Below are 23,114 nucleotides of genomic sequence, written 5' to 3'. Positions count from 1 at the left end.
GTCCCCGGTCACCTTTTCAGGGGCCTAGGATAGATTTGGTTAAGGTACCTGGGCGGGCGGGGAGAGGGGGGTACCCTGTTCTTGCCAACCCGGCCGTTTCTACCTCCTCACCTTCCCACACTTTGAGGAACGAGCAAAGAGCACATCCAGGGCCCCGCTTTAAGCTAGACGTGAGCATGGCTGCAGCCCTGAATTCTCACATCGACGCCTCCCTGGAGGTGGATGGCTGTGTCATCATGAAGGTGGAAAAGGACCCCGAGTGGGCATCGGAGCCCGTTCTAGAAGAATCGGGCAGCTCCGAGTCTGAGACCTTTCGCAAATGCTTCAGGCAGTTCTGTTACGAGGATGTGACCGGACCCCACGAAGCTTTCAGTAAACTCTGGGAACTTTGCTGCCGGTGGCTGAAGCCGGAAACGCGTTCCAAGGAGCAGATGCTGGAGCTGCTGGTGATCGAGCAGTTTCTCACCATTTTACCCGAGCAGATTCAGGCGTGGGCGCAGAAGCAGTGTCCGGAGAGCGGAGAGGAGGCGGTGGCCCTGGTGGCGCATTTGGAGAAAGAGACTGGAAGACTAAGACAACAGGTGAGAGAGGACCTTGCAAAATGTTGTGTTTACAAAGAAGGGGGAGGAACAGGGAGGTAGACCGGGGAGCCTTGCAGGACGGGCTGCCTGTGGAAAGATGAACGGAACTATTGAAAATCTTTCAAGGGAATCCCTGTAAAAGAGAGTCAGGATTTCCTATTGAGTAGGAAGAAAGGCTTTGATTGAAATATTATCTTGAAAATGAACGTTATGCACTTGTGTGTGTAATCTTGGGTGTGATGTTTCCAACAATGTAACAGGAAAGAAAATATGGTTATGTATGCTTCACAGAGTTTGGCTTTTGCAGCTGGATCGTAAAAGGGTGGGGGGGAGTCATCCGTTACCCCAGGGCCGTCTGTAGCCCTTTCATATTCCAGTGAGTGTCTTCTGAAGTGTGCTCAGTGCCGCCTTCCTTGCCACTCTCCTCCCGGTTAAAGAGCAGGTCTCCGTGTCTCAGGGGCTTTGCATGCTCTTCTGTCTTTCAGCGTCCTTTTCATTGACCTCGTGAAATCCCGCAGCATTCGCAAGATCTGCAGTGTCGCCTTGCCCGGGATTTGAGCTGTGTGAAGATGTGACTAACAGCAAGTTGCTGTGGTGGTCAGGAGTGGCCAGATAGCTGTGAGGATTGGATTTGTAGTTTCGCTAGTGTTCTGTGTTCTGATCGCTTTTATTCCCCAGTACACCTAACGTGAGGACACAGCATCTACTCTAGGAACAAGGATGCTCTGTATTTGACAGATTTCCCCCACTGTACAGTAGTCAAAGTAGCCTCCTCTTCCCCTTTGCCCAAACTCATGGTCATTACTGTTAACCCAATACCCTCAGGGACTCCACTGGGAATGGAGTGAAATGTTTATTCCTTCTCATGTCTTCTTTCATTTGATATCTTTTTTTGGAGGAATTTGGACCTCTTTTCCCTCTTTCCATTTTGGCATTGACCTTGTTCCCCAGGTCAACAGTCCTGTACACTCAGAGAAGCAAGCTCCACTTGGAGACGCCTGGGAGGTAACAGAATTTCAGCCAGAACGAGTGGCGAACCAACACAGGGTGGTGTTTCGGGAAGATGCTGGAAACCTTCGTTCAGAGCGCCAGGAACAGCTGAGCCAGAAGAGAGAGCAGCAGCTCTTACCCAGGACTGGTAAGTGCAGATACTCTGGCAGATGGGTGTCACTGTGTCTTGCTCAGTGTAGGGTCCCTCCGATACATATTTGAAAATAAATTGAATATTAGCTTCAGGAGTTGGGAACACACGCAAATCCAGACATCACAGAGGTGGCATGTGGAAAGGGTTACCAGTAAGGGAAGACTTCACCGATGTCGGTAGCTTCCCTAGACCTTAAAGAATCAAATATAAGGAGATGAACACCTGTTCCACCCAGTCTCCAGTGATCTCTCCATCCCCTGAAGTGTGTCTCTATCTCAGACTTAAAGAGAGGACTGGCAAGATTCACAGGACCTAGAAGCAAGACTTTCACTCCTTGTGATCTTAAGCAAGCAGTATGACAAAGAGCATTAATGCATAGAAGTTAAAAGCTTGGTCTTTAAAGGCAAACAGACCTGAGTTCAAAACCTGACTCTTCTGTATTTCTGTGTGGCCTTGGTCAGGTTACTTCTCGAACTTTCTGCTCTCCCATCTGTAAAAGGAGAATACCACCATCATTACTGTAGGCCAAATGAGGCAGCATGAAAGAGCCAATGCATAATAGTGCCTGATAAGTACTAGTTTCCATTCTCTCTTAATGACCTTTTAAACTCCAGGTCTGTCTGGCTTACACATCCCCTTACGAAGAGGCAAGATTCACCATGACCATACCCTGCCCTTTCACCCCAAATTCACATTGTGATAGAATGTATTGAAAATATCCATGGTTTCTAAATTACCCAAAGTATATTTACTATCATCAAAGCCCCCTTGTTCACGTGGATTAGAAGACCTCAGTGATGTTAGCTGATAATCTTCGTACAATAAATACTTATTTATGGTGTTTCTGGATTTTGCACGATAAGGAATTCTTAAACTGGAAAGTTTGTGTTGAACAAACCATTGGTATAGGAAATCAGAAATTTTGAGGACTACATGGAAAGGTGAATTCATTTTAAAGGAAGATGTATGAATTCAGCCATTTGTGCCTCGGGAAATATGTTTCCAAGGAAGTAATTCCGTTTACATCTATAGAAAGTACTGGAGTAAGCTTTTCAGTTCTTGGTCACAAGTGACAGTTACGGAAGAAGTTACTTTGCAGGTTGTGCTAGGTGCAAATGTTTACATCTCCCTTCCACCTTCAGAATGGTGTGTTTGCCTGCAGTGCTCACTGCTGTGTGTCTGTGGATGCTGAGTTCTTAGGACAGTACTCACTCAGGGATTAATTTATACTAGAAATCTCAAGCTGGAAATTTGTCCGCCAGGTCAGACTAGTTTTGTGTTACCTACAGTTTTTGTTTGGAGGCTTTGTGGGTTTTAGTTCTCAGAGGGGTGAGAATTGAGATCTCACAAATATCCAGATTTTCCTTCTGGCTTCTTTTGAACAAATAAGAGGCTCTGTCTCTCCCAGAGTTCCGTTGTCTGTAGCTGAGCATTGGCTGTGCCCTTTTTGTGGGACCTGTGCTTTCCAGTTCCCCACGGTCCTTACTCAGCGCCTTTATCAGGTACTTCTCCGGCTTTTTCCCTGAAAGCGTTTGAGTTTGTGAGTCTGGCTGCAGGGCCTATTACTTGGGAGCATTGCTCCTAACTCATTGAGAAAATGATCCGTTCATATCTGTGGGGTTTTTTTAATATACACTCATAGAAGGAGAAGCAGCATGAATGAAGGGGCCAGAGCCCAGAGTACTAATTGTTTCTCTTTCTGTAGCTCGGCCTTCTGCCTGGGTTTCTGTTGCTGCCGATGAATGGAGCGTCGTAGATCAGGAAGTGACAGCCACACGTCTTGCTGCTGGGTCCCAGGTAAAGGCAGTTGCCCTCTCTGGCTCTCTCAGATGTTCAGTCACACATTCTGTGCCTTCGCCATCTTCAGATGTTTATACTCCCTACCAAAGACTTTGTCCTCATCCCCTTTCTGGAGAAGATTGAGCCCAGTGTTCTGAGAAACAGGACCCCTTGCTGGGTCACCTCTCGTGTCTCAGGATTCTTGATTGTATCTTCAGCTTCATCTAGCATGTAACATGAACTTGGTTCCTTGATTCCAGTTCTTCTTTAGGGCTCTTCTCGTCTTCAGCCATGATTATTTGTGCTTGGAGGACCCATGCAGTTACCATGGTAGTCATTGGTGTTAGTGTTGTTGCAGGAACCAGTGAAAGGTGTCCACATGACAAGAGGTTTTCCCTACAAAAAGAGCCTGCATCAGATTCCTGCTCACAGAGACCTTTGCCGGGATATCAGGAGGGAGAGTGTCAGGAACGTGGTCTCCTTGGGTAAGAATTCTTTCCCTTTTCAAAGAAAAGACTTAGGGATTTATAATATATTCATTTCTACTGTTGATGATACATGTTAACACCTAAAGGATCTCCATGGGTTATCAAGTCACTTACCCATGTTCTCTTACCTCACCCATTTCCTCCTTCCAGTAAAATATGTATTAAATTTATTAAATTATTTATTATTTAAATAATTAGTATTTAATGATTAAAACATTGATGAGGAGTTATATATGACTATCCTATTTATATTATTAAAAATATTATTAAGAATTTACACTCACCCACTAGACTAAAAGCTCCAGAAGTCACACGGTCTTTTCAGAATTTGTTTTTATTTTACCACAGCAACTACAGCACTTGGGATAGAGCTTGACACATGGGTGCATGCCCAGTAAATATTTGCTGGATGAATGGAACTATTCACAAAGGAAGGGGGGTGGGAAGCAACCTTAATAGCATGTGGTGAATTATTTGAAAAATGTTTTGCATATGTAAGAGGCAGACACACAACAAGAAAAAGAAAGAACACTCTCATCTGCTGGTTCATTCCCCAAATGTTCACAATGGCTAAGGCTGAGCTAGGTTAATGTTGGGAGCCAGGAACTCAGTTTGGGTCTCCCACATGAGCGTTAGGGACCCAAGTACTTGAACCATCACTGCTGCCTCCCACCATGTGCAAAAGCAGAAAGCTGGAGTGAGGAGGATTAGGATTTGAACCCAGACACTTCTGTGGAGCATAGGCATGTATACTCACCGAGTGTCATTCTACAAGCAAACCTTTGGAGAATTATCTTTATCCACTTTAGCGTTAGAGATAAGGTGTGATTCATTCATATGTGAACTTCTATTCATAAGTCAAAAATTTCTTGTGAATAAAATTATAGGTCAGAAATGTACACTAATCCATATTATAAATGCTGTATAAGTGCTTTTTAATAGGTAGCCACCAGCCACGTATGGCTATTTAAATGTGCTGCCTTAAATAAAAATTCAGTTTCTCAGTGGCAACAACTATGTTTAAGATATTTAATAGCTGGCCGGCGCCGCGGCTCACTAGGCTAATCCTCCGCCTTGCGGCGCCGGCACACCGGGTTCTAGTCCCGGTCGGGGCACCGATTCTGTCCCGGTTGCCCCTCTTCCAGGCCAGCTCTCTGCTGTGGCTAGGGAGTGCAGTGGAGGATGGCCCAAGTCCTTGGGTCCTGCACCCCATGGGAGACCAGGAGAAGCACCTGGCTCCTGCCATCAGAACAGCGCGGTGCGCCGGCCGCAGCGCGCTACCGCGGCGGCCATTGGAGGGTGAACCAACGGCAAAAGGAAGACCTTTCTCTCTGTCTCTCTCTCTCACTGTCCACTCTGCCTGTCAAAAAAAAAAATAAATAAATTAAAAAAAAAAAAGATATTTAATGGCTATATTGGACAGCACTATGACAGAATTTTTCCTTCATCTCAGAATGTTCTACTGGCAAAGCTACATACAAACATTACACATACCGAGATTATAAAGTGAACACTCTCAGACTGAATAAAAGTAAACCAGCAGTGTTTATCATTAGAAAGCAGTTGAAGTAGTAGAAAAAATGGCTAACTTCAGATGTGACATGACTAACAAAGCACTCTTCCCTGCTCTCTCCCTGCTGCATACACAATACATGTCTCCCTACCATTTCCTTGGAAATTTCACACAACATCCAGATCTAGTAAAATACTAAGCTAGAGTCCCTTGGAAGATCTGCTACTTTAGGGAATGGATCATTCTTTGAGAATTCAGATTTAGCCTAACCCATAATTTCATATGAAAAAAAACCAGTTCCAGAGACACCTACCCCTGTCTTTTATTGCAGATTATAAGCTAGTGGCTTAAAAGCTGATTCTGGCATGTGAATATATTTTGGCCTGCGTGGAGCTTTAATGTAAAATAAGTTTATAAATCTGAATTTCAACTATATCTTTACAAATCCAACTTGAGCACCATGGGCCCACCTTCCTGTATGGCAGCAGTTGGCCAGAGCTAAGTAAAGGGTTCATGCTCAACTATTGTAGTTCTCACCCCAGCCACCTTCTCATTGGCTTGGCCTGCCCAGTCCCTCAGGTGTGTGGACTTACATTGTCTCCTCACCTGTTTCTCTCTGTAGAAATGGAGTAGATCTCCATCTCCAGGGTGCTGTCAGAGGGTTCAGTTTGCTGTTGCTTCTGTAAAATTCTGAAGCTTCTATGTGTGTTGTCTGGGAAAGAAAGCTGAATGTTATACACTGCCTATTGGGCTTTGGATGATTTCTAAATGCGTATTTATCAAATTTTCCCAGGACCTGTTGGAATAGATGATATCATTCCCCCAGGAAACTGAGACTTAGAGAGGTTAAGAAACTTGTCCTGATCAAAAAGACTAGTAAGCAATGTAGCTAAGATTCAAATTTAAAACATGGGAGCCAGCACTATGGCATAGCAGGTAAAAGCCACCGCCTGCTGTGCCAGCATCCCCTGTGGGCGCCTGTTCTAGTCCCAGCTGCTCCACTTCGGATCCAGCTCTCTGCTATGACCTGGGAAAGCAAGAGAAGGTATTCCAGTTCCTCGGGCCTCTGCACTGACATGGGAAACCTGGAAGAAGCTCCTGGCTCCTGGCCATTGCAGCCATTTGGGGAGTAAACCGGTGGATGAAAAATCTCTCTCTCTCTCTCCCTCTCCCTCCCTGTCCCTCTCTCTCCCTCTCTATCCCTCTATGCCTCTGCCTCTCTGAACTCTGCCTTTCAAATAAATAAATATTTTAAAAAAGAAGACAAAAAACATGTTGATCTCTTCAGTATTGTCACATTGCAAACTCTCAATTCCAATCCTACTCTTACAGCTTTTACTAATTAGCCTTTCCAGAGTGTCTCCAAAAGATTTTTTTTCAGTTAATGAAAAATGTTGTTTAATAATTACTTATTAAAAATACTTATTTCAGAATGTGACATTGCAGATAATATTCCCCCTTCATGTAATGAGAACTGGAGTTCAGTATCCTTGAGGAAAAGTTATCTTTTAAGTGGCTTATGATAATAAGCTAAGTTATAAATCTCTTCACCCCCCAACCTCCTTAAGCAAAACAACTCCATGTTGTATTTTTTTTAAGATTTATTTATTTATTTGAAAGGTGCAGTTACAGAGAGGCAGAGAGAAAGAGAGAGAGAGATCGATCTTCCATCCACTGACTCACTCCCCAAATGGCCACAATGGGTGGAGCTGAGCTGATCTGAAGCCAGGAGCCAGGAGCTTCCTCCAGGTCTCCCACATGGGTGCAGGGGCTCAAACACTTGAACCATCTTCTGCTTTCCCAGGCCATAGCAGAGAGCTGGATCAGAAGTGGAGCAGCTGGGACTCAAACTGGTACCCATATGGGATGCTGGCACAGCAGGCGGCGGCCCCTCACATCATTTCTTTGATATGTATATTTATGGACCCCCATAACTGTTTGAAAATTAGATTCTCCTGTCAAAACTTTTCCAGCTTTATTAAGGTATAATTAACAAATAAAATTTCATGTACTCATTTAAGATGGACAACTTGATGCTTTTATATACGTAGACATTGTGATTTACCACAGTCAAGTTAGTTAACACAACCATCATGTAGTTGTGTGTTTGTGGTGAGAACACTTAAAGTAATTTCAAGTATACAATACAGTATTGTTGACTAGAGTCATTTTGCTGTCTATTAGATCCCCAGAACTTAATTATCTTACAGCTTTGACCAGCATGTCTTCATTTCCCTGCCTCCAAGCCCCTGGCAACCACCATTCTGTCTTCTCTGTGAGGTCAACTTTTTTAGGTTCTACATATAATTGATTTTTTTGTTTTTGGGTTTTTTTTTCTTTTTTTTTTTTTCTAGGTTCTACATATAATTGAGATATATGAGTACAACATTTGTCTTTCTCTGGCTTATTTCACCTAGCATAATGTCCTCCATTCATCCAAATGGCAGGATTTCCTTTTTTATGGCTGGATAAGTATATTTTCTGTGTTTTTATGTTTTGTTTATTCATTCACCTGTCAGCAGACACCTGGATTGTTCCCATGTCTTAGCTATTGTGAATAGTGCTACAGTGAGCAAAGGAATGCAGGTATCTCCTTCACATACTGACTTTGTTTCCTTAAGAGGGAGACCCAGAAATGGGGTTGCCATATCGTACAATAGTTCTGGTTGTAATTTTCCAGGGCACTGCTACGCTGTTTTCCATAATGCCTGTACCAGTGTACATCCCTGCCAGCTACACACAGCGGCCTCCATTTCTCTGCAGCACCAGCACTGATCTTGCTGTTTTCTAAAACTGCTAATTGTGTACATTGATGGAGTATGGTGTGATGCTTTGATACATGTTTGTATTTCGGAATGAGTAAATCAAGCTAATTAACAGATCCATCAGCTCACATACTTGGTTTTTTTTTTGTGGTGAAAACATTTAAAATCACTGAGCAGTTTTGAGATTTACAACGTGTTACAGTAGCTGCCATTCTGTACAGTAGATCAACAAAGCTAAGTCCTCTTGTCTGGAATTGTGTACCGTTTTATCAACATCCCCTTTCCTCACCCTCCCCCAGGCTCTGGTAACCATCATTGCACTCTCTACTCCTGTGAGTTTGACTGTTTTAGATACTCCATATATGTGAGATCGTGCAGTGTTTATCTTCCTGTGCTTGGCTTATTTCACTTACCACAGCGTCCTCCAGGTTCATCCTTGTTGCCACAAATAACAGAATTTCCTTCTTTTTTTTGAAGCTGAGTAGTGCTCTATAGTGTATGTGTGCCACATTTTCTTCATCCATTAATCTAATGAAAGATAACCTAGGTTGTAGGTATTTGAGGAGTGAACCAGCAGATGGAAGACCTCTCTCTCTTGCTCGCTCTCTCTCTGCCTCTCCTTCTCTCTTTGTGCAACTGTGACTTTCAAGTAAAATAATAATAAAAAAAATTTTTAAAAAGAACCTACCTTCTGGTTTCTGTAATAACTATACTGATACACACTCCCATCACCAGTGCACAAGGGTTCTATTTTCTCCATATCCTGGCCAACTCTTGTTACCTTTGTCCTTTTGATGATAGCCATTCTAACAGCTGGGAGATGATAGCTCAGTGTAGTTTTGATTTACATTTCTCTAATGGTTGGTGGTGATAAGCACCTTTTCATGTTTTCATATACCTGTTTGCCATTTGTATGTCTTCTTTGGAAAAAAAAAAGTCTGTTCAGGTCCTTTGCTCATTTTAATTAGATTATTTGTCTTGGGTTTTTTTTTTGTGTGTGGTTTTTTGTTTTTTTTTTTTTTTTTTTTTGTGATTTTTTTGTTTGTTTTGTGTGTGTGTGTTTTGTAGTGATGGTGTTTTGTTTTTGAGTTGCATGAGTTCCTGATATATTTTAGTTATTAACCCCTTACCAGATACATGGTTTGTAAATACTTTCTCCCCTTCAGTTTTTTGGTTGTTTTCATCGTTGTGCAGAAGCTTTTAATTTGGCATATTCCCCCCTGTTTTTTGTGCATTGGTGTCATCAAAAATATAATGGCCAAGACTAGTGTCAGGGGCTTTTTCCCTGATTTTCTTGTTTGTTTGTTTGATGTTTGTTTAAGAGCTTGACCATTTCAGTTTCTACATTTGATCTGGTTAATCCTTTAGTGCATCTCAAGTTAATTTTTGTGGGTGATACAATATAGAGGTCCAATTTCACTCTTCTTCATGTGGATATCCAGTTTTATCCATAGCAGTTATTGAAGAGATTGTCCTTTCCCAATTTGTGTATTCTTTACACCCTTGTCAAAGGTTAATTTGACCATATATGCATGGTTTATTTCTTGGATCTATTCTGTTTCACTGCTCTTCGTGTTTTTATGCCAGTACCATATTATTGGTTACTGTAGCATTGTAACATAGTTTGACAAAAATTTTTGACTTTGAAATCTCTCTCAGCCCAGGGATGTGGCGGGGGGGGGGGGGGGGGGGGGAGTCATAGAAAGTAAGGAGCAGATATAAGCATGGTTTATTTTATAATTGAAAGATACGATTAGGAGCATACTTTTAGAAGCTAACATAATGTTAGCCAATGAAAGGGAATGAAATATAATAAAATATAGGCTTCTTACCCTTAAAGTTTTTCTCTTAAGAACAAGAAAAGGAATGGTGCCTATGTGAGAAGTAAAATGATAGTGTGCACTGGATGATTGTGTCAGAGTAACCACAGCATGTGTTATCATGATTGAGGAAGGCTTTGGTGTGAACAAGCAGCCCAGGAGAGCCTGCTACAGCAATAGACTGAAGCGTGCAATAATGACTCCTCTGTCTACAATGAAGTATGTTTCTTTTACTATAGGAAGTTCAGTGTCTACCTCTAACAAGACAGCCCGGTTGGAACAAAGAAAGGAGCCGTGGACTGTAGGTCTGCCTTCCTCTAACAAGAGGAATATCCTGCGAAGCAACTACGTGAAAGAAAAGTCAGTTCATACTGTTCAGATCCCTGCAAGGAATGCAGGAAAGACATGGAGGGAGCAGCAGCAGTGGGGTTTAGAAGATGAAAAAATAGCAGGTGTGCACTGGAGCTATGAGGAAACAAAGACTTTTCTAGCAATCCTCAAAGAGTCTCGCTTTTATGAAACACTTCAGGCTTGTCCCCGAAACAGTCAAGTATATGGTGCTGTGGCTGAGTGGTTGCGAGAATGTGGCTTCCTCCGAACCCCAGAACAGTGTCGGACCAAGTTCAAAAGTCTTCAGAAGAGCTATCGAAAAGTGAGAAATGGCCACATGCTGGAGCCCTGTGCCTTCTTTGAGGACATGGATGCTTTACTGAACCCCGCAGCCCATGCTTCATCCACTGATAAACCAAAGGAGATTATCTCTCTCCCCAGACTAAAGCGAATCGGTATTGGTGCTAAAGAACACATCAGTGTAGTGGAGCAGGAGGAAGCTGCAGAAGAATCTGATGGTGATGAAATGGGGATTGAATTTATCCGCAAGTCTGAGATTCGTGGTGCCCCTGTCTTGTTTCAAAACCTGAGTGGTAAGGATTATGCTTGTTTTCTGGTATAAAAACAGATGTGTAGTCTTGTAGAAAAGGGAATAGATCGGAAGTGACCAGCCCTGGGGAGTGCTGCCATGCATGCCTTGCCACTTTGACTGCAACGTAGCACATACTGAAAACCCTCTCGGGTATTCGTTGCTATCTCCAGAGCAGTGAGAGTGGCCACAGAAAGTTCTTTTTCAGTTTTGAGCTCAGCATGAATTTTGAGTATTTGGGGACCTGTGGGAGAAAAGGAAATGGAGATAAGTATCCTAAGGATTGAGATTATCTGAGAATTGGCATAGTGCAACCATTTATATTAGATCATACATAAGTCAAGGATGCATTGTTATAGTACCTGGGATAATCAGGTACTATGTTGCAAAAGAATATGAAACAAAAGAGTAAAAATAATGAAATGAACATTTTTACTTAATCTCAAGACAAAGAAGGAGAGAAAAAAGAACATAAAATAGAATCAAATAGAAAAAAATAGTAGGGGCCAGTGCTGTGGCACAATAGGTTAATCCTCTGCCTGTGGCGCTGGCATCCCATATGGGCACCAGTTCTAGCCCTGCCTGCTCATCTTCTGATCCAGCTCTCTTCTATGGCCTGGGAAAGTAGTGAAAGATGGCCCAAATCCTTGGACCCCTGCACCCATGCGGGAGACTGGAGGAAGCTCCTGGCTCCTGGCTTCAGATCAGCTCAGCTCAGCCATTGCAGTCATTTGGGGAGTGAGCCAGTGGATGGAAGACCTCTCTCTTTGTCTCTCCCTCTCACTGTCTGTAACTCTACCTCTCAAATAAATAAATAAATACAATCCTTAAAAAAAACCTTAAAATTTAAAAAAGAAGAAAAAATAGTAACACAATAAAGGTAAGCGCAATGTATCATTAATTACAAACTTAGAAGATAAGATCACTAGAAATTAAAAACACCTACATGTAGCTTACAGAAGATATATCTTAAATGAATAAACACCAGACATTAAAACAGTAGCAAGATCTATCATGATAGAGAAAACTGGTATTTTGAGGACTGGGACATGCAGAAGTCAGCTTTTAGCTAATGACCATGTAACAGTAGAACTACCATGTAACTGCTTTGAGTTTGTTTTCTCATGAAATTCTCTCTGTAAAATATGACTTAAGAGCACAGGGTTAAAGCCGGCGCCGCGGCTCACTAGGCTAATCCTCCGCCTTGCAGCGCCGGCACACCGAGTTCTAGTCCCAGTGGGGGCACCGATCCTGTCCCGGTTGCCCCTCTTCCAGGCCAGCTCTCTGCTGTGGCCGGGGAGTGCAGTGGAGGATGGCCCAAGTCCTTGGGCCCTGCACCCCATGGGAGACCAGGAGAAGCACCTGGCTCCTGCCATCGGATCAGCGCGGTGCGCAGGCCACAGAACGCTACCGTTACCGCTACCGCAGCGGCCACTGTCAACTCTGCCTGTCAAAAAAAAAAGAGCACAGGGTTGTTTCAGTGCTAAGAGGGAAATGTAGATGAGAGTGTTTTGAAAATGCTGAAGTACAATATACCATTGCCTGACCTCACTTATTAGCAATGCTTCTCCACTCAATCTTATGAAAAGATGGTAAGTTCTTACATAGAAAGGAAAAATAAATCAGCTAGGAGAGCTGCGAGTGTATTCCTGACTACACCTGCTAAAAGATAGGAAGGTGCTTTATGCAAATACAGGTGCTCACCAACTCTTAACAACTATAAACACAAGACTGGGGCTCTTAGGATGGTCTCAGATACAGGAATCCAGTGATAGGACTGGAAGAGACCACCCAGTAAGATAAAGGAAAAAGCATACTTTTTCCAGAATGTACAAGAAGCATGCTTAATTATAGTCAGACATGTCTTGAAATTTTACTCTGTCATAAATACAGAACATCTGCTTGTCTTATAGATTGTGTCACCTCTCAAAGTTGAGGACTCAGTGGCATAAAAAACTGAACTAGGCACAGTTCTCAAGGAAAATGGTTAAAGTGATGAGACCTTTTGGGAAAAATGCTTCCAATTGAATATTCTAGTCCATGTTTCTTAACCCCTTGGGAAAAACACTCTATGCAACCAGATCCTTAAGTTAATCCCATAGCAATGACAGATTTGAGGGATTACATTTTACTCTTCCAAATAAACTTTGAGATCATCTTATCAGCTTCAGTTTAAAAATCCCATTGGGGGCCGGCGCCATGGCTCAATAGGCTAATCCTCCACCTGCGGTGCCAGCACCCCGGGTTCTAGTCCTGGTCGGGGCGCCGGATTCTGTCCCGGTTGCTCCTCTTCCTATCCAGCTCTCTGCTGTGGCCAGGGAGTGCAGTGGAGGATGGCCCGAGTGCTTGGGCCCTGCACCCACAAGGGAGACCAGGAGGAAGCACCTGGCTCCTGGCTTCGGATCAGCGCGGTGTGCCGGCCGCAGGGCGCCGGCCGCAGCAGCCATTGCAGGGTGAACCAACAGAAAAGGAAGACCTTTCTGTCTCTCACTGTCCACTCTGCCTGTCAAAAATAAATAAATAAATAAATAAATAAAAATCCTGTTGGGACTTTGTCTTTATAGATTGGTTTGAGAATTGAAACCTGTACAGCTTATATCTTCCTACCTAGGACCATAGTGTCTCATTTTTCTAGTTCTTTTGTATCTTTCAATAAAAAAATTATAGTGTTTTTATATAGACTTCCTCATTTCTTGCAAAGCATATTCCCAGGCCCATCATAATTCTTGTTACTGCCATGAATGGGATTTTTTTTTTCACCCCTGATATATGTGGCATAAAAACTACAGACGGTTTTCTTACATCTTTGAACTTTATCCTTGAATGGCAGGTGTGCACTGGGGCTATGAAGAAACCAAGACTTTTCTTGACATCCTCCGTGAGACTCGGTTTTATGAAGCACTGCAAGCCTGTCATCGGAAGAGCAAGTTGTATGGGGCTGTGGCCGAACAGCTGCGAGAGTGTGGCTTCCTTCGAACCCCAGAACAGTGCCGGACTAAGTTCAAAAGCCTCCAGAAGAGCTACCGCAAAGTGAAAAATGGCCACGTGTTAGAGTCCTGTGCATTCTACAAGGAGATGGATGCCTTGATCAACTCTCGGGCACCCGCCCCTTCCACCAGCCCCCCAGAGGAGATCCTCCTGCCCTCAAGGCAAGAAAGAGGGGTTATTGAGATTGAACCCCAGGAACCTACAGGCTGGGAGCCTGAGGAGACCTCACAAGAAGCAGTAATAGAAGATTCTGGCAGTGAGAGAATGAGTGAGGAGGAAATTTTGGAAGAACCAGAATTCCAAGGACCACCAGTTCGACTGCAAAGCCCAAATGGTAAGGATCACCAAGGGATTTTAGTCTAAAAGAGGGGCCAGTATAATTTACTGGAAATCAGTTGATAGAGCACAATGCTTGCTTGTGAATATTTATTCATTCAACAAATATTTGAGTGCCATGTGCTATTTGCGGACAAGGGCACATAGCAATGAGTAAAATGTTCCTGTTCTGGTGATGCTTCTATTCAAAGAAGGGACTCCATCCTAGTGGCTTAGTCTGGGATCTCAGCCTTGGCCCTTGTGTGTATTGGTCAGTGTTTTGTATCCCTAGAAACCACTGTGCATGAGGAGAACTTGGAATTATACGTGAGAAAAAGCTTACAGGAAGGAGCTCTATCTGTGAGCTCAAAGCGAGTATCTCAGGACTGTGTGATGTGCCAGAGACCCAGTGAGAGTATGGTAATGTGTAGTAATGTTCTGACGTTTATGTTGGCCCTGCACCCCACCTGCATGTTTCCCACTGACTCCCAGGTCCTCTCATTGGTGCCTCTCCAGGTGAGCCAACTTAAAATGTCAGAACTGGAATCCCACACCATGATTCCTCCCTGTGTGCTCCCACTGCACATCCAGACTTAGAATGCCAGAGGTGATTTGAATACCTCTTTATTCATCATTTGACACAAACCCTCATATCTCTGTGCCCTCTTTGGTCCCCCACCTAGTTCAGTTTTTCTGTGTCTCTCTTACCTAGACTATTGTGAAAATCTCCAAACCAGTTTTCCCCATCCTTAATCAAAGTTCATCTTACTCTCCTCGCCTTGTATGTTAGTGTTCTCATTTCTACACTCCTTCCTTATTCAAAACTTGCTGCTTCCCACATGCACGCTAAGCTCGTCTAAACTTCAGCTCATGATGCTCCCTCGACTTGAGTGTCAGTTCCATGTATGTCCATGTCTAAACTCTCACTCTCGGCTCCCCTACTTTGTCTCCCTGTTTTATGCCACTGAACACTTGGCCCTGAGATCCCCCAGTACATGATGAGCACCTGACAGACAGGAGCGCTATCTTTCTGCAGCACTGCATTAAGCCCACAGGGTGCACAGGAGTATGTGAGGTACTACAGTACTACTTTGCCAGAATGGACTGTGGCACTGAGGCCCAGCAAGAGAAAGTAATGCCCACTTACCTTAGAGAAGGGAGTTCACACATACACTCTCTGGTAGTATTTACATGTGAAATTATAGTACAAAAGCTTAAATCAAGTCCCATATACCCCTGGTTTTGAGAACTCTGGAAATAAAGTCCTAGTGAATCTTGTTTTTAAGGTAAACTCCAGAGGCTGGCGCCGTGGTTCACTTGGTTGATCCTTCGCCTGCAGTGCCGGCATCCCATATGGGCACCATGTTCTGGTCCTGGTTGCCGCTCTTCCAGTCCAGCTCTCTACTGTGGCCCAGGGGGGTAGTGGAGGATGGCCCAGATGCTTGTGTCCTTACACCCGCATGGGAGACTGGGAGGAGGCACCTGGCTCCTGGCTTTGGATGGGAGCAGCACAGGCCGTGGCGGCCATTTGGGGAGTGAATCAACGGAGGGAAGACCTTTCTCTCTGTCTCTCTCTCTCTCTCACTATCTGTCAAATTAAAAAAAAGAAGAAGAAGTAAGCTCCTGACCTATCATCAAATTTTCAGGCTCTGTCTGGGTCAACTACTAGGCTGTGACTTCCTGCAAGTCCCAGACAACATTGGATTCAATCAAAACCTCAAAAGAACCACTGCTCAGTGAAAGACAGCATTGTTAGGGCTTTTTGCTCCAGTTGATGAGTGGATGGGTGGCTGCCCCCACCCCCCCACCCCAAGCTCATGCCACAACCACCGGTCTTAGACTTGAGACTTCGCAGCAGTTTCAGCTGGAAGGGTGGAAGGAAAGTATTGTGGAAGCTGGCAGGAAGAAACAAGGCCATCTAGCACATGCCTAATAACAAGGGCTTGGGGATCAAACAAGCCTCAGTGGGCCTGAGTTGCACAGCTTGTGAAATATGTATGGACGAATATGATGTCTGGAATTTGCTTCAAAGTAGTCTCCGTGGAGGAGCAGAGAGAGTATGTGGGAATAGAGATGAAACAGAATTTTCCATGAATAGATAATTGTTAAAGGCAAGTAAGTGGTTCTTGGGAACTCATTACACATACTCTTCTCTTAACCTTTCTGTGTGTTCAGATTTCCCATAATAAAAAGTTAATGCTGAAGTCACACAGTTAATAGGTGACCAGGATGATACCAAAACCAGAGTTGCATGAATCCAAAGCTTGTGTCTCCTCTCCGTGGTATGCTCTTTGTCTGGAAAACTTCATGGCAAAGCTTGTTCTAAGATGTATCTTCTAGTGAATGTGGGGTAGGATAGAGATTAGAAAGAAGGTAATTCCAGTTTGGGGAACAGTGAAAATTAAGATTTGAGTTAGTGTATCTGTGAGACAGTAGGAAAACACAGCAACAAGACATCTGTGAAGAAGAAAGAAGTACTCTTGGGTAGAATATAATTAGGCATTGATGAATTGAGAAGTCCTTTGAGGAATTTGGACTTGGTTACTAGAATCTCAGACTGTTATGATGTAGTATGTTTTCATACAGATGTAAAATAAAAACTTGGTGAATTAGAGTATTACTTCAGCCAGATAAGCCAAGTTGCTCCCAAGTTAATCATAATATGAATGGGGATAGTGGCTGGAATTATAATTCAATTCAGGAAACATTTCTGAAGGTTCACTCTGTACTAGATGTTACTGTCTTGTTCATGGAGCTGAGAGAAAATACTACATAATGAATCTAGGAAGAGTCACAGGAGCTGAAGCCAGGGAGGTCCCTAGGGATTGTAACATACCAAACCTTACAGGCCAGGCCAGGCCAGGTTAATTATTTATGTTAATATATGAGTTGTGTGAAATTTATATCATCATTTCTTTTCTTTTTTTAGATTTTGAAATTGGAAGTAGTACCCGAGAGGATCCAACACAGATAATATATAAGGACATAGAACAACATAGGGCATTAATAGAAAAGTCTAAAAGAGTTGGTTCACAGAATGCTGATCCCAGTAAGTGTCGCAAAAGAGAATACATCTCAGGAAGACAATGGGAAAACCTCCAAGGAATTAGACAGGGAAAACCAATGTCTCAGCCTAGAGATTTAGGCAAAGCTGTAGTGCATCAGAGGCCTTTCATGGGGAAGAGACCCTATAGACTTCTCAAATACGGAGAAAGCTTTGGAAGGAGTGCTCGTCTTATGTGCAGGATGACCCACCTGAAGGAAAATCCTTACAAGTGTAGTGTCTGTGGAAAGTGCTTTGGTAGAAGCAGAAGCCTAATCAGACACCAAAGAATTCACACAGGAGAAAAACCTTTCAAATGTCTCGACTGTGGGAAAAGCTTTAATGACTCCTCAAATTTTGGTGCCCACCAGCGGATCCACACGGGAGAGAAACCCTACAGATGTGGAGAGTGTGGAAAATGCTTTAGTCAAAGCTCTAGTCTCATTATACATCAGAGAACCCATACTGGTGAGAAGCCCTATCAGTGTGGGGAGTGTGGGAAAAGCTTTACCAACAGTTCTCACTTCAGCGCCCACCGGAGAGTCCACACTGGTGAGAATCCCTACAAATGTGTGGACTGTGAGAAAAGTTTCAATAACTGTACGAGATTTCGAGAACATCGGAGAATGCACACTGGAGAGAAGCCCTATGGATGTGCCCAATGTGGCAAACGTTTTAGTAAGAGCTCCATTCTTACCAAACACCGGGAGGTCCACATGAAAGAAAAGCTCCTGTCATACCCTCCGTCTGTGTACTCCCCAGAGAACCCACTGAAGGGCAAGACTGATGAATTTAGGAAGACACTTTGATGATGGTTTCTTCTCTTCATACATGTCCCTTTAGCCATTTTTACCCTAATCTCACTCTTGGAAGCAATCTTTTCTTAGCTATAGAGTGTAATTCCCAAGACAAATGAGAATGTAAATAAACTAAAGACTGGTATGACGTCCTCACCTCTGCCTCTGCCTCGATCAGTCTGTTCCTCTCCTTCTGTGTCTCAGCTTCTCCTTTAATAAAGCGGAGAAGACACAACTGAGTTCAGAACGAAATTTTCTCCAGCAAGTTGAAGCCACTGCTATTGATTGGATTGCTAATTTCAGCAACATTCAAGCTCCCTCATTATGAGTGGATTGTTTTCAAGGAGACAAAACATACTGAAAGGGTTTTATTATTGTTGTTGTTATTATTATCTATATGAGATCCTGGATGCAACTTGAAAATGGATTCTCACATTTGGGTAGAATTTTCAGGAGTCTGTTCAAAAGTACATCAAATCTCTTGTTTTTTGAAGATAGTTACAAAAAAGAAAAATCAGTGAAGATTTGATAGCTTCCTTCAGAAGTCTGCTACAGCATCCCCTTTCTCTGTCAAGAAGTTGATCCCAATAGGGTAGAATCCCTGTACTGTCACTGAAATTGTGTTACTGCCTGGCCCTCCATCGAGAGGAGGAGCAGTTGATCACCCATCACCCTTTTCTGTCCCTGAAGACTTAAATCCCCTTGGCTGCTGCTTCTCCATGCTACAAGTAACTTGTATTCCTTCCACTGTTTGCCGTAAGTCCTACACTGATCTCCTAACTGTCCTGGGTGCTCTTGTCTGACTTCCACACTGCCGTGCCCTCTCTCAGGATGCATGCTTGGTGTGTGTCTCCTTAAAAAAATAGAATTTCAGGCACATCCTAGTTCTACCCGTAGCTCCCCTGGCTCTTATCTAGAGCTGACCTAACGCCTACCCCCACACTTCAGTAGAATATTATGAGTATAATAGTGTTTCTAAAACACTAAGGGGTTAGGAAAAAAATGTGCAATAGAGACCTGAAATAATTGAATATTTCTGAGCCCAGTTAGATTCCTTAGGCCTGCTATAGACCAGAGAACACCTCAGTCCAGACTAGCACTTCCAGGGCTGGCTGTTAGGTAAACCATCTCTTATTTCTGAGGCGTCTACTCCCTGTTCACAGGAGGATAAACCTCAGTAGAAGCCTGAGTAATTTATACAGCCCGACAGCCCACTGAGTGAAAGTTGAAATACTTACACAAACTTGCTTACCAAAGCACCACTTTTGTTTTCCTCATTTACCTCTTTGTCCCAAAAAAATCTGAGAAATCGCTAGCATTAGCCCCATAAATGCTGAAGAAGGGTCAGACGGGAGGCAGCGTGCTTAGTTCATTTATGAGATTCCAGCTGAAATCCAGGGATTCCGTCTTCTGGCGCTACTTGGTTCAGGGTGAGACTCATGGCACTGGCACCCTTCCTACATGCATGACCCAGGGCAGTTTGCTTTGGGGAAGGAGAAGGCAGGAGTTTAGTGGAAAGATAACCAGAGTCAGAACTGTGTATAAATTACTATTTTGCTGTTACCTCTTCCTTTCTTTCTCAAATGTCCTCTCATCTGAAGACATCTCGAGATAAAATTCTTCCTTTGAGTATGTTTGGATATTTTGGAACTGTTCAGCAAAGTACCAAGGATGGGCACTGTAGAAAGAATGGGATTCGTGTTGCCAGAAGAGGGTGTGGCCTGTTGGAAGGCAGGTGACTCAGGTAAACATTGATGAACGTTTCTGATTTACGTTTGTTAGCCATGTTAAAATTGCTCACACCCCAGTAGGTTGATTTCCTCTGTGTTGTCTGAATTATAGACGTCTGATGGTGCGTGTAGCTTCATGTTGGTGGTGTGCCTAGCACAGTGAGATGTGTGTGGTGCCAGTGGGCCCGTGCTTATATCGTGTAGATGTTCTGGAATTCCAGCTCTAGAGAAGATGCACATAAATAGGAATCGTCGCTTAGTAATATGTACACAGGCTTGATAATTACGTGGAAGCATGATGCAGGAAAGTAGATGACTTATTCATAAATATTTATTAAGCACTGTTACGTATTAGATCATGTTCTAGCCACAGTGAGAGATGGAAATTTGAAAAGGAGGCATGTTGACAGTTCTCAAGGAACTTAAAAATATTATAGAGGAGGGGCTGGCGCCATGGCATAGTAGGTTAATCCTCTGCCTGCGGCGCCAGCATCCCATATGGGCGCTGGTTCTAGTCCCAGCTCTCCTCTTCCAATCCAGCTCTCTGCTGTGGCCTGGGAAAGCAGTAGAAGGTGGCTCAAGTCCTTGGGCCCCTGCACCTGTGTGGGAGACCGGAGGAAGCTCCTGGCTCCTGGCTTCGGATTGGCACAGCTCCAGCCGTTGCTGCCATTTGGGGAGTGAACCAACAGAGGGAAGACCTTTCTCTCTGTCTCTCCCTCTCACTGTCTATAACTCTACCTCTCAAATAAATAAATAAAATCTTTAAAAAAATATATGATAGAGGAAGTATTATGGCAAAAGGTAACTACATGGTTACACCCATGCCTGTTTTAAAAGTCAGTAACTCAGTAGAAAATCATCTTCCCTTATGTTCCGTTGCAAAAGAGTTTCTCTAAATTGCCCCAAACCGTATTTGGCACCTCTGTCTGTCAGACTTCCCAGTGGCAGGAAAGGTTCAAGGCCCATTCCAACTCTGGTGGGACAAACTGATTCTCCCAGATGTGGTTCCAGCTGAGGTAGAATTTAGGTTTTGCTACCTATATTCCTAAAGGAAAATGGACTGTTTGTACTGATCAAGAACTTGTCTCTGTTCTGAAGAAATAAAACATCCTGTCACCATCTGAGACCAAGGCAACTTGTCTCCTGAATTTTATCTCTTCAGCTGAGGCATGGAAGTGAAAATGTTTTAAGTAATATGTTTTTATATCACATCACATTGCTTTTATGAAGGCCCAAAGGAAAAGCTTTTTTTCCACATCTCAGTACCAGGAAATGCTGTGAACTTAAGCAAAAATAAGGAGGCGAGGGGGACAGTTTCTCTTATAAACACTGTGATTTTTATAACTTATTGCTTCTCTCTCTCTTCTGGCTTCTGGGAAGCTCAACCAAACAGTCCCCCTCAGCCAGCTACCTAATCCTCTATTTATTTAATTCTGCCTTATTTATTTGGAGATTGTCTCAAATCCTATTTTTTAAAAGGATGGTGTAAGCAAATAAACATTTTATTCTCTGACATCTTACCTAGACATTTTAGAATGAGGCTTGTATTTCCTGTGTAGGCTTGCTTTGTCACTCCCACAAAAACCTCCATAACTTACTGGTGATATTGTTACAAACTCAACCCAGTTCACTCATTGGGAATTAAATCTTTTGTTTTGTTTTGTTTTGTTTTGTTTTGTAAGAGGAAAGCTTCACACATACGCAGGAGTAGCTCAGGATAGCCTGCCACTGTGGAATGAGCATTAGAGCAGAAGCCAAAAGAGACAAGTGTTAGTCTTATCATTGGTTACCCCTTCCTGAGTACTGGTTGACAGATGCAAGCTGCTCTCTGGACTTTGTCTGAAGAGAAGGTGAGCTTGACTGCCTGGGCCACTCAGGATCTAACGTCTCATGAGACTGTGGGGTGTGACGGCAATGAGGAAGAGGTCGCAGGTCCAGGCTCCCAGCCTGCGTGCTGCACCCGGGCCATACTGAATGTGTTTCCTGCTTTAGGAAGGGGACACTGATAGCACAGGCAGCTAGGAGCTTGCTCTGTAAAGAATAGGGCAAGACACCAGGCAGCTCCCAGGCACCTGGGTCGCCAGAGGCAGGTAGCTGAAGGGAAGAGAGTCTGTTTTGTGAGGTCTGTCTCCACCTGACAGGCAGCCGTGGTTGAGCCGGGGAGTTCCCAAGTGGAAGGAGCGGGTAACTTGTAATTGTAAAGCTTTGCTTCTCTCTGATGAATGCTTCCCCAGACCAAGTATAAATGTCTGTCTGTTCATTGTTTTGTATTAATGTTCACTTAGATGTCCTCCTAAAGACTTGTATGTGAAATAAATGTCTAAAATAACTGGCTCCCGTTGGCTTCTTCCATGCTGTAAAGGATATCTTCTATTAAAGCTGGGGAAAAAATAAAAACCCTAGTCCAAGAAGTTAAAAGCCAATCAGAGTCGCTAATAAAAAAGAGAATGTCCGTCTCAGTTCACCACACTGTTCCACACATCTTTTGTGAGTGCACGCTGTTCCTGCACAGTCCTCTGACAGTTGTCAGCCTGGGTCACACTAACTGCAGTGTTTATGATGGCGGCATCACCCACAGCCCAAGAGTGGAAGAAGACAGTTGTAGGGGAGGCAGAGCCCGGTACTCACAAGGTATCCAGCTGGTCTCTTTTTTTTTTTTTTTTTTTTGACAGGCAGAGTGGATAGTGAGAGAGAGACAGAGAAAGGTCTTCCTTTGCCGTTGGTTCACCCTCCAATGGCCGCTGCAGCCGGCACACCGCGCTGTTCTGATGACAGGAGCCAGGTGCTTCTCCTGGTCTCCCATGGGGTGCAAGGCCCAAGCACTTGGGCCATCCTCCACTGCACTCCCGGGCCATAGCAGAGAGCTGGCCTGGAAGAGGGGCAACCGGGACAGAATCCAGCGCCCCGACTGGGACTAGAACCTGGTGTGCCGGCGCTGCAAGGCGGAGGATTAGCCTAGTGAGCCGTGGCACCGGCCCCAGCTGGTCTCAAGGATGAAATAAATACAAGACACATTACAGGAAAGAACCATACAGACTTTCTTTGTATGTACAAGAGTGTCTCCACAAGAAGCGAAGACCCAAAAAAGTAGCACAGTCTTAAGTTCTTACACCCTGGATTAAACAGAGTGGCAGTTATAGGCAAGTGACTCAAACGGGAAGACCAAAGGAAAATACAAGTTCTTTTAGCGAGGTCTGTACAGAATCCTCGTAGCCTCAGCTCCCTGTCTCGG

General features: G+C 43.8%; 1 protein-coding gene across 1 annotated transcript; it reads left to right on the top strand.

The window, feature by feature from the left end:
- ZKSCAN2 (zinc finger with KRAB and SCAN domains 2) lies at nucleotides 1–22,210 on the top strand. The gene is made up of 7 exons (XM_062180344.1): nucleotides 1–581; nucleotides 1,533–1,719; nucleotides 3,431–3,522; nucleotides 3,863–3,989; nucleotides 10,330–11,013; nucleotides 13,840–14,331; nucleotides 17,242–22,210. The coding sequence occupies exons 1-7, from the start codon at nucleotides 177–179 to the stop codon at nucleotides 18,162–18,164; spliced, it is 2,910 nt and encodes a 969-aa protein (XP_062036328.1). The 5' UTR covers nucleotides 1–176; the 3' UTR covers nucleotides 18,165–22,210.
- Nucleotides 22,211–23,114: the final 904 nt, after the last annotated feature.

Source organism: Lepus europaeus, chromosome 21, assembly GCF_033115175.1.
Source record: "Lepus europaeus isolate LE1 chromosome 21, mLepTim1.pri, whole genome shotgun sequence".
Classification (NCBI taxonomy): Eukaryota; Metazoa; Chordata; class Mammalia; order Lagomorpha; family Leporidae; genus Lepus; species Lepus europaeus.
Note: the sequence above shows the minus strand (reverse complement) of the source record. Positions and strands in the feature narration are given on the sequence as shown.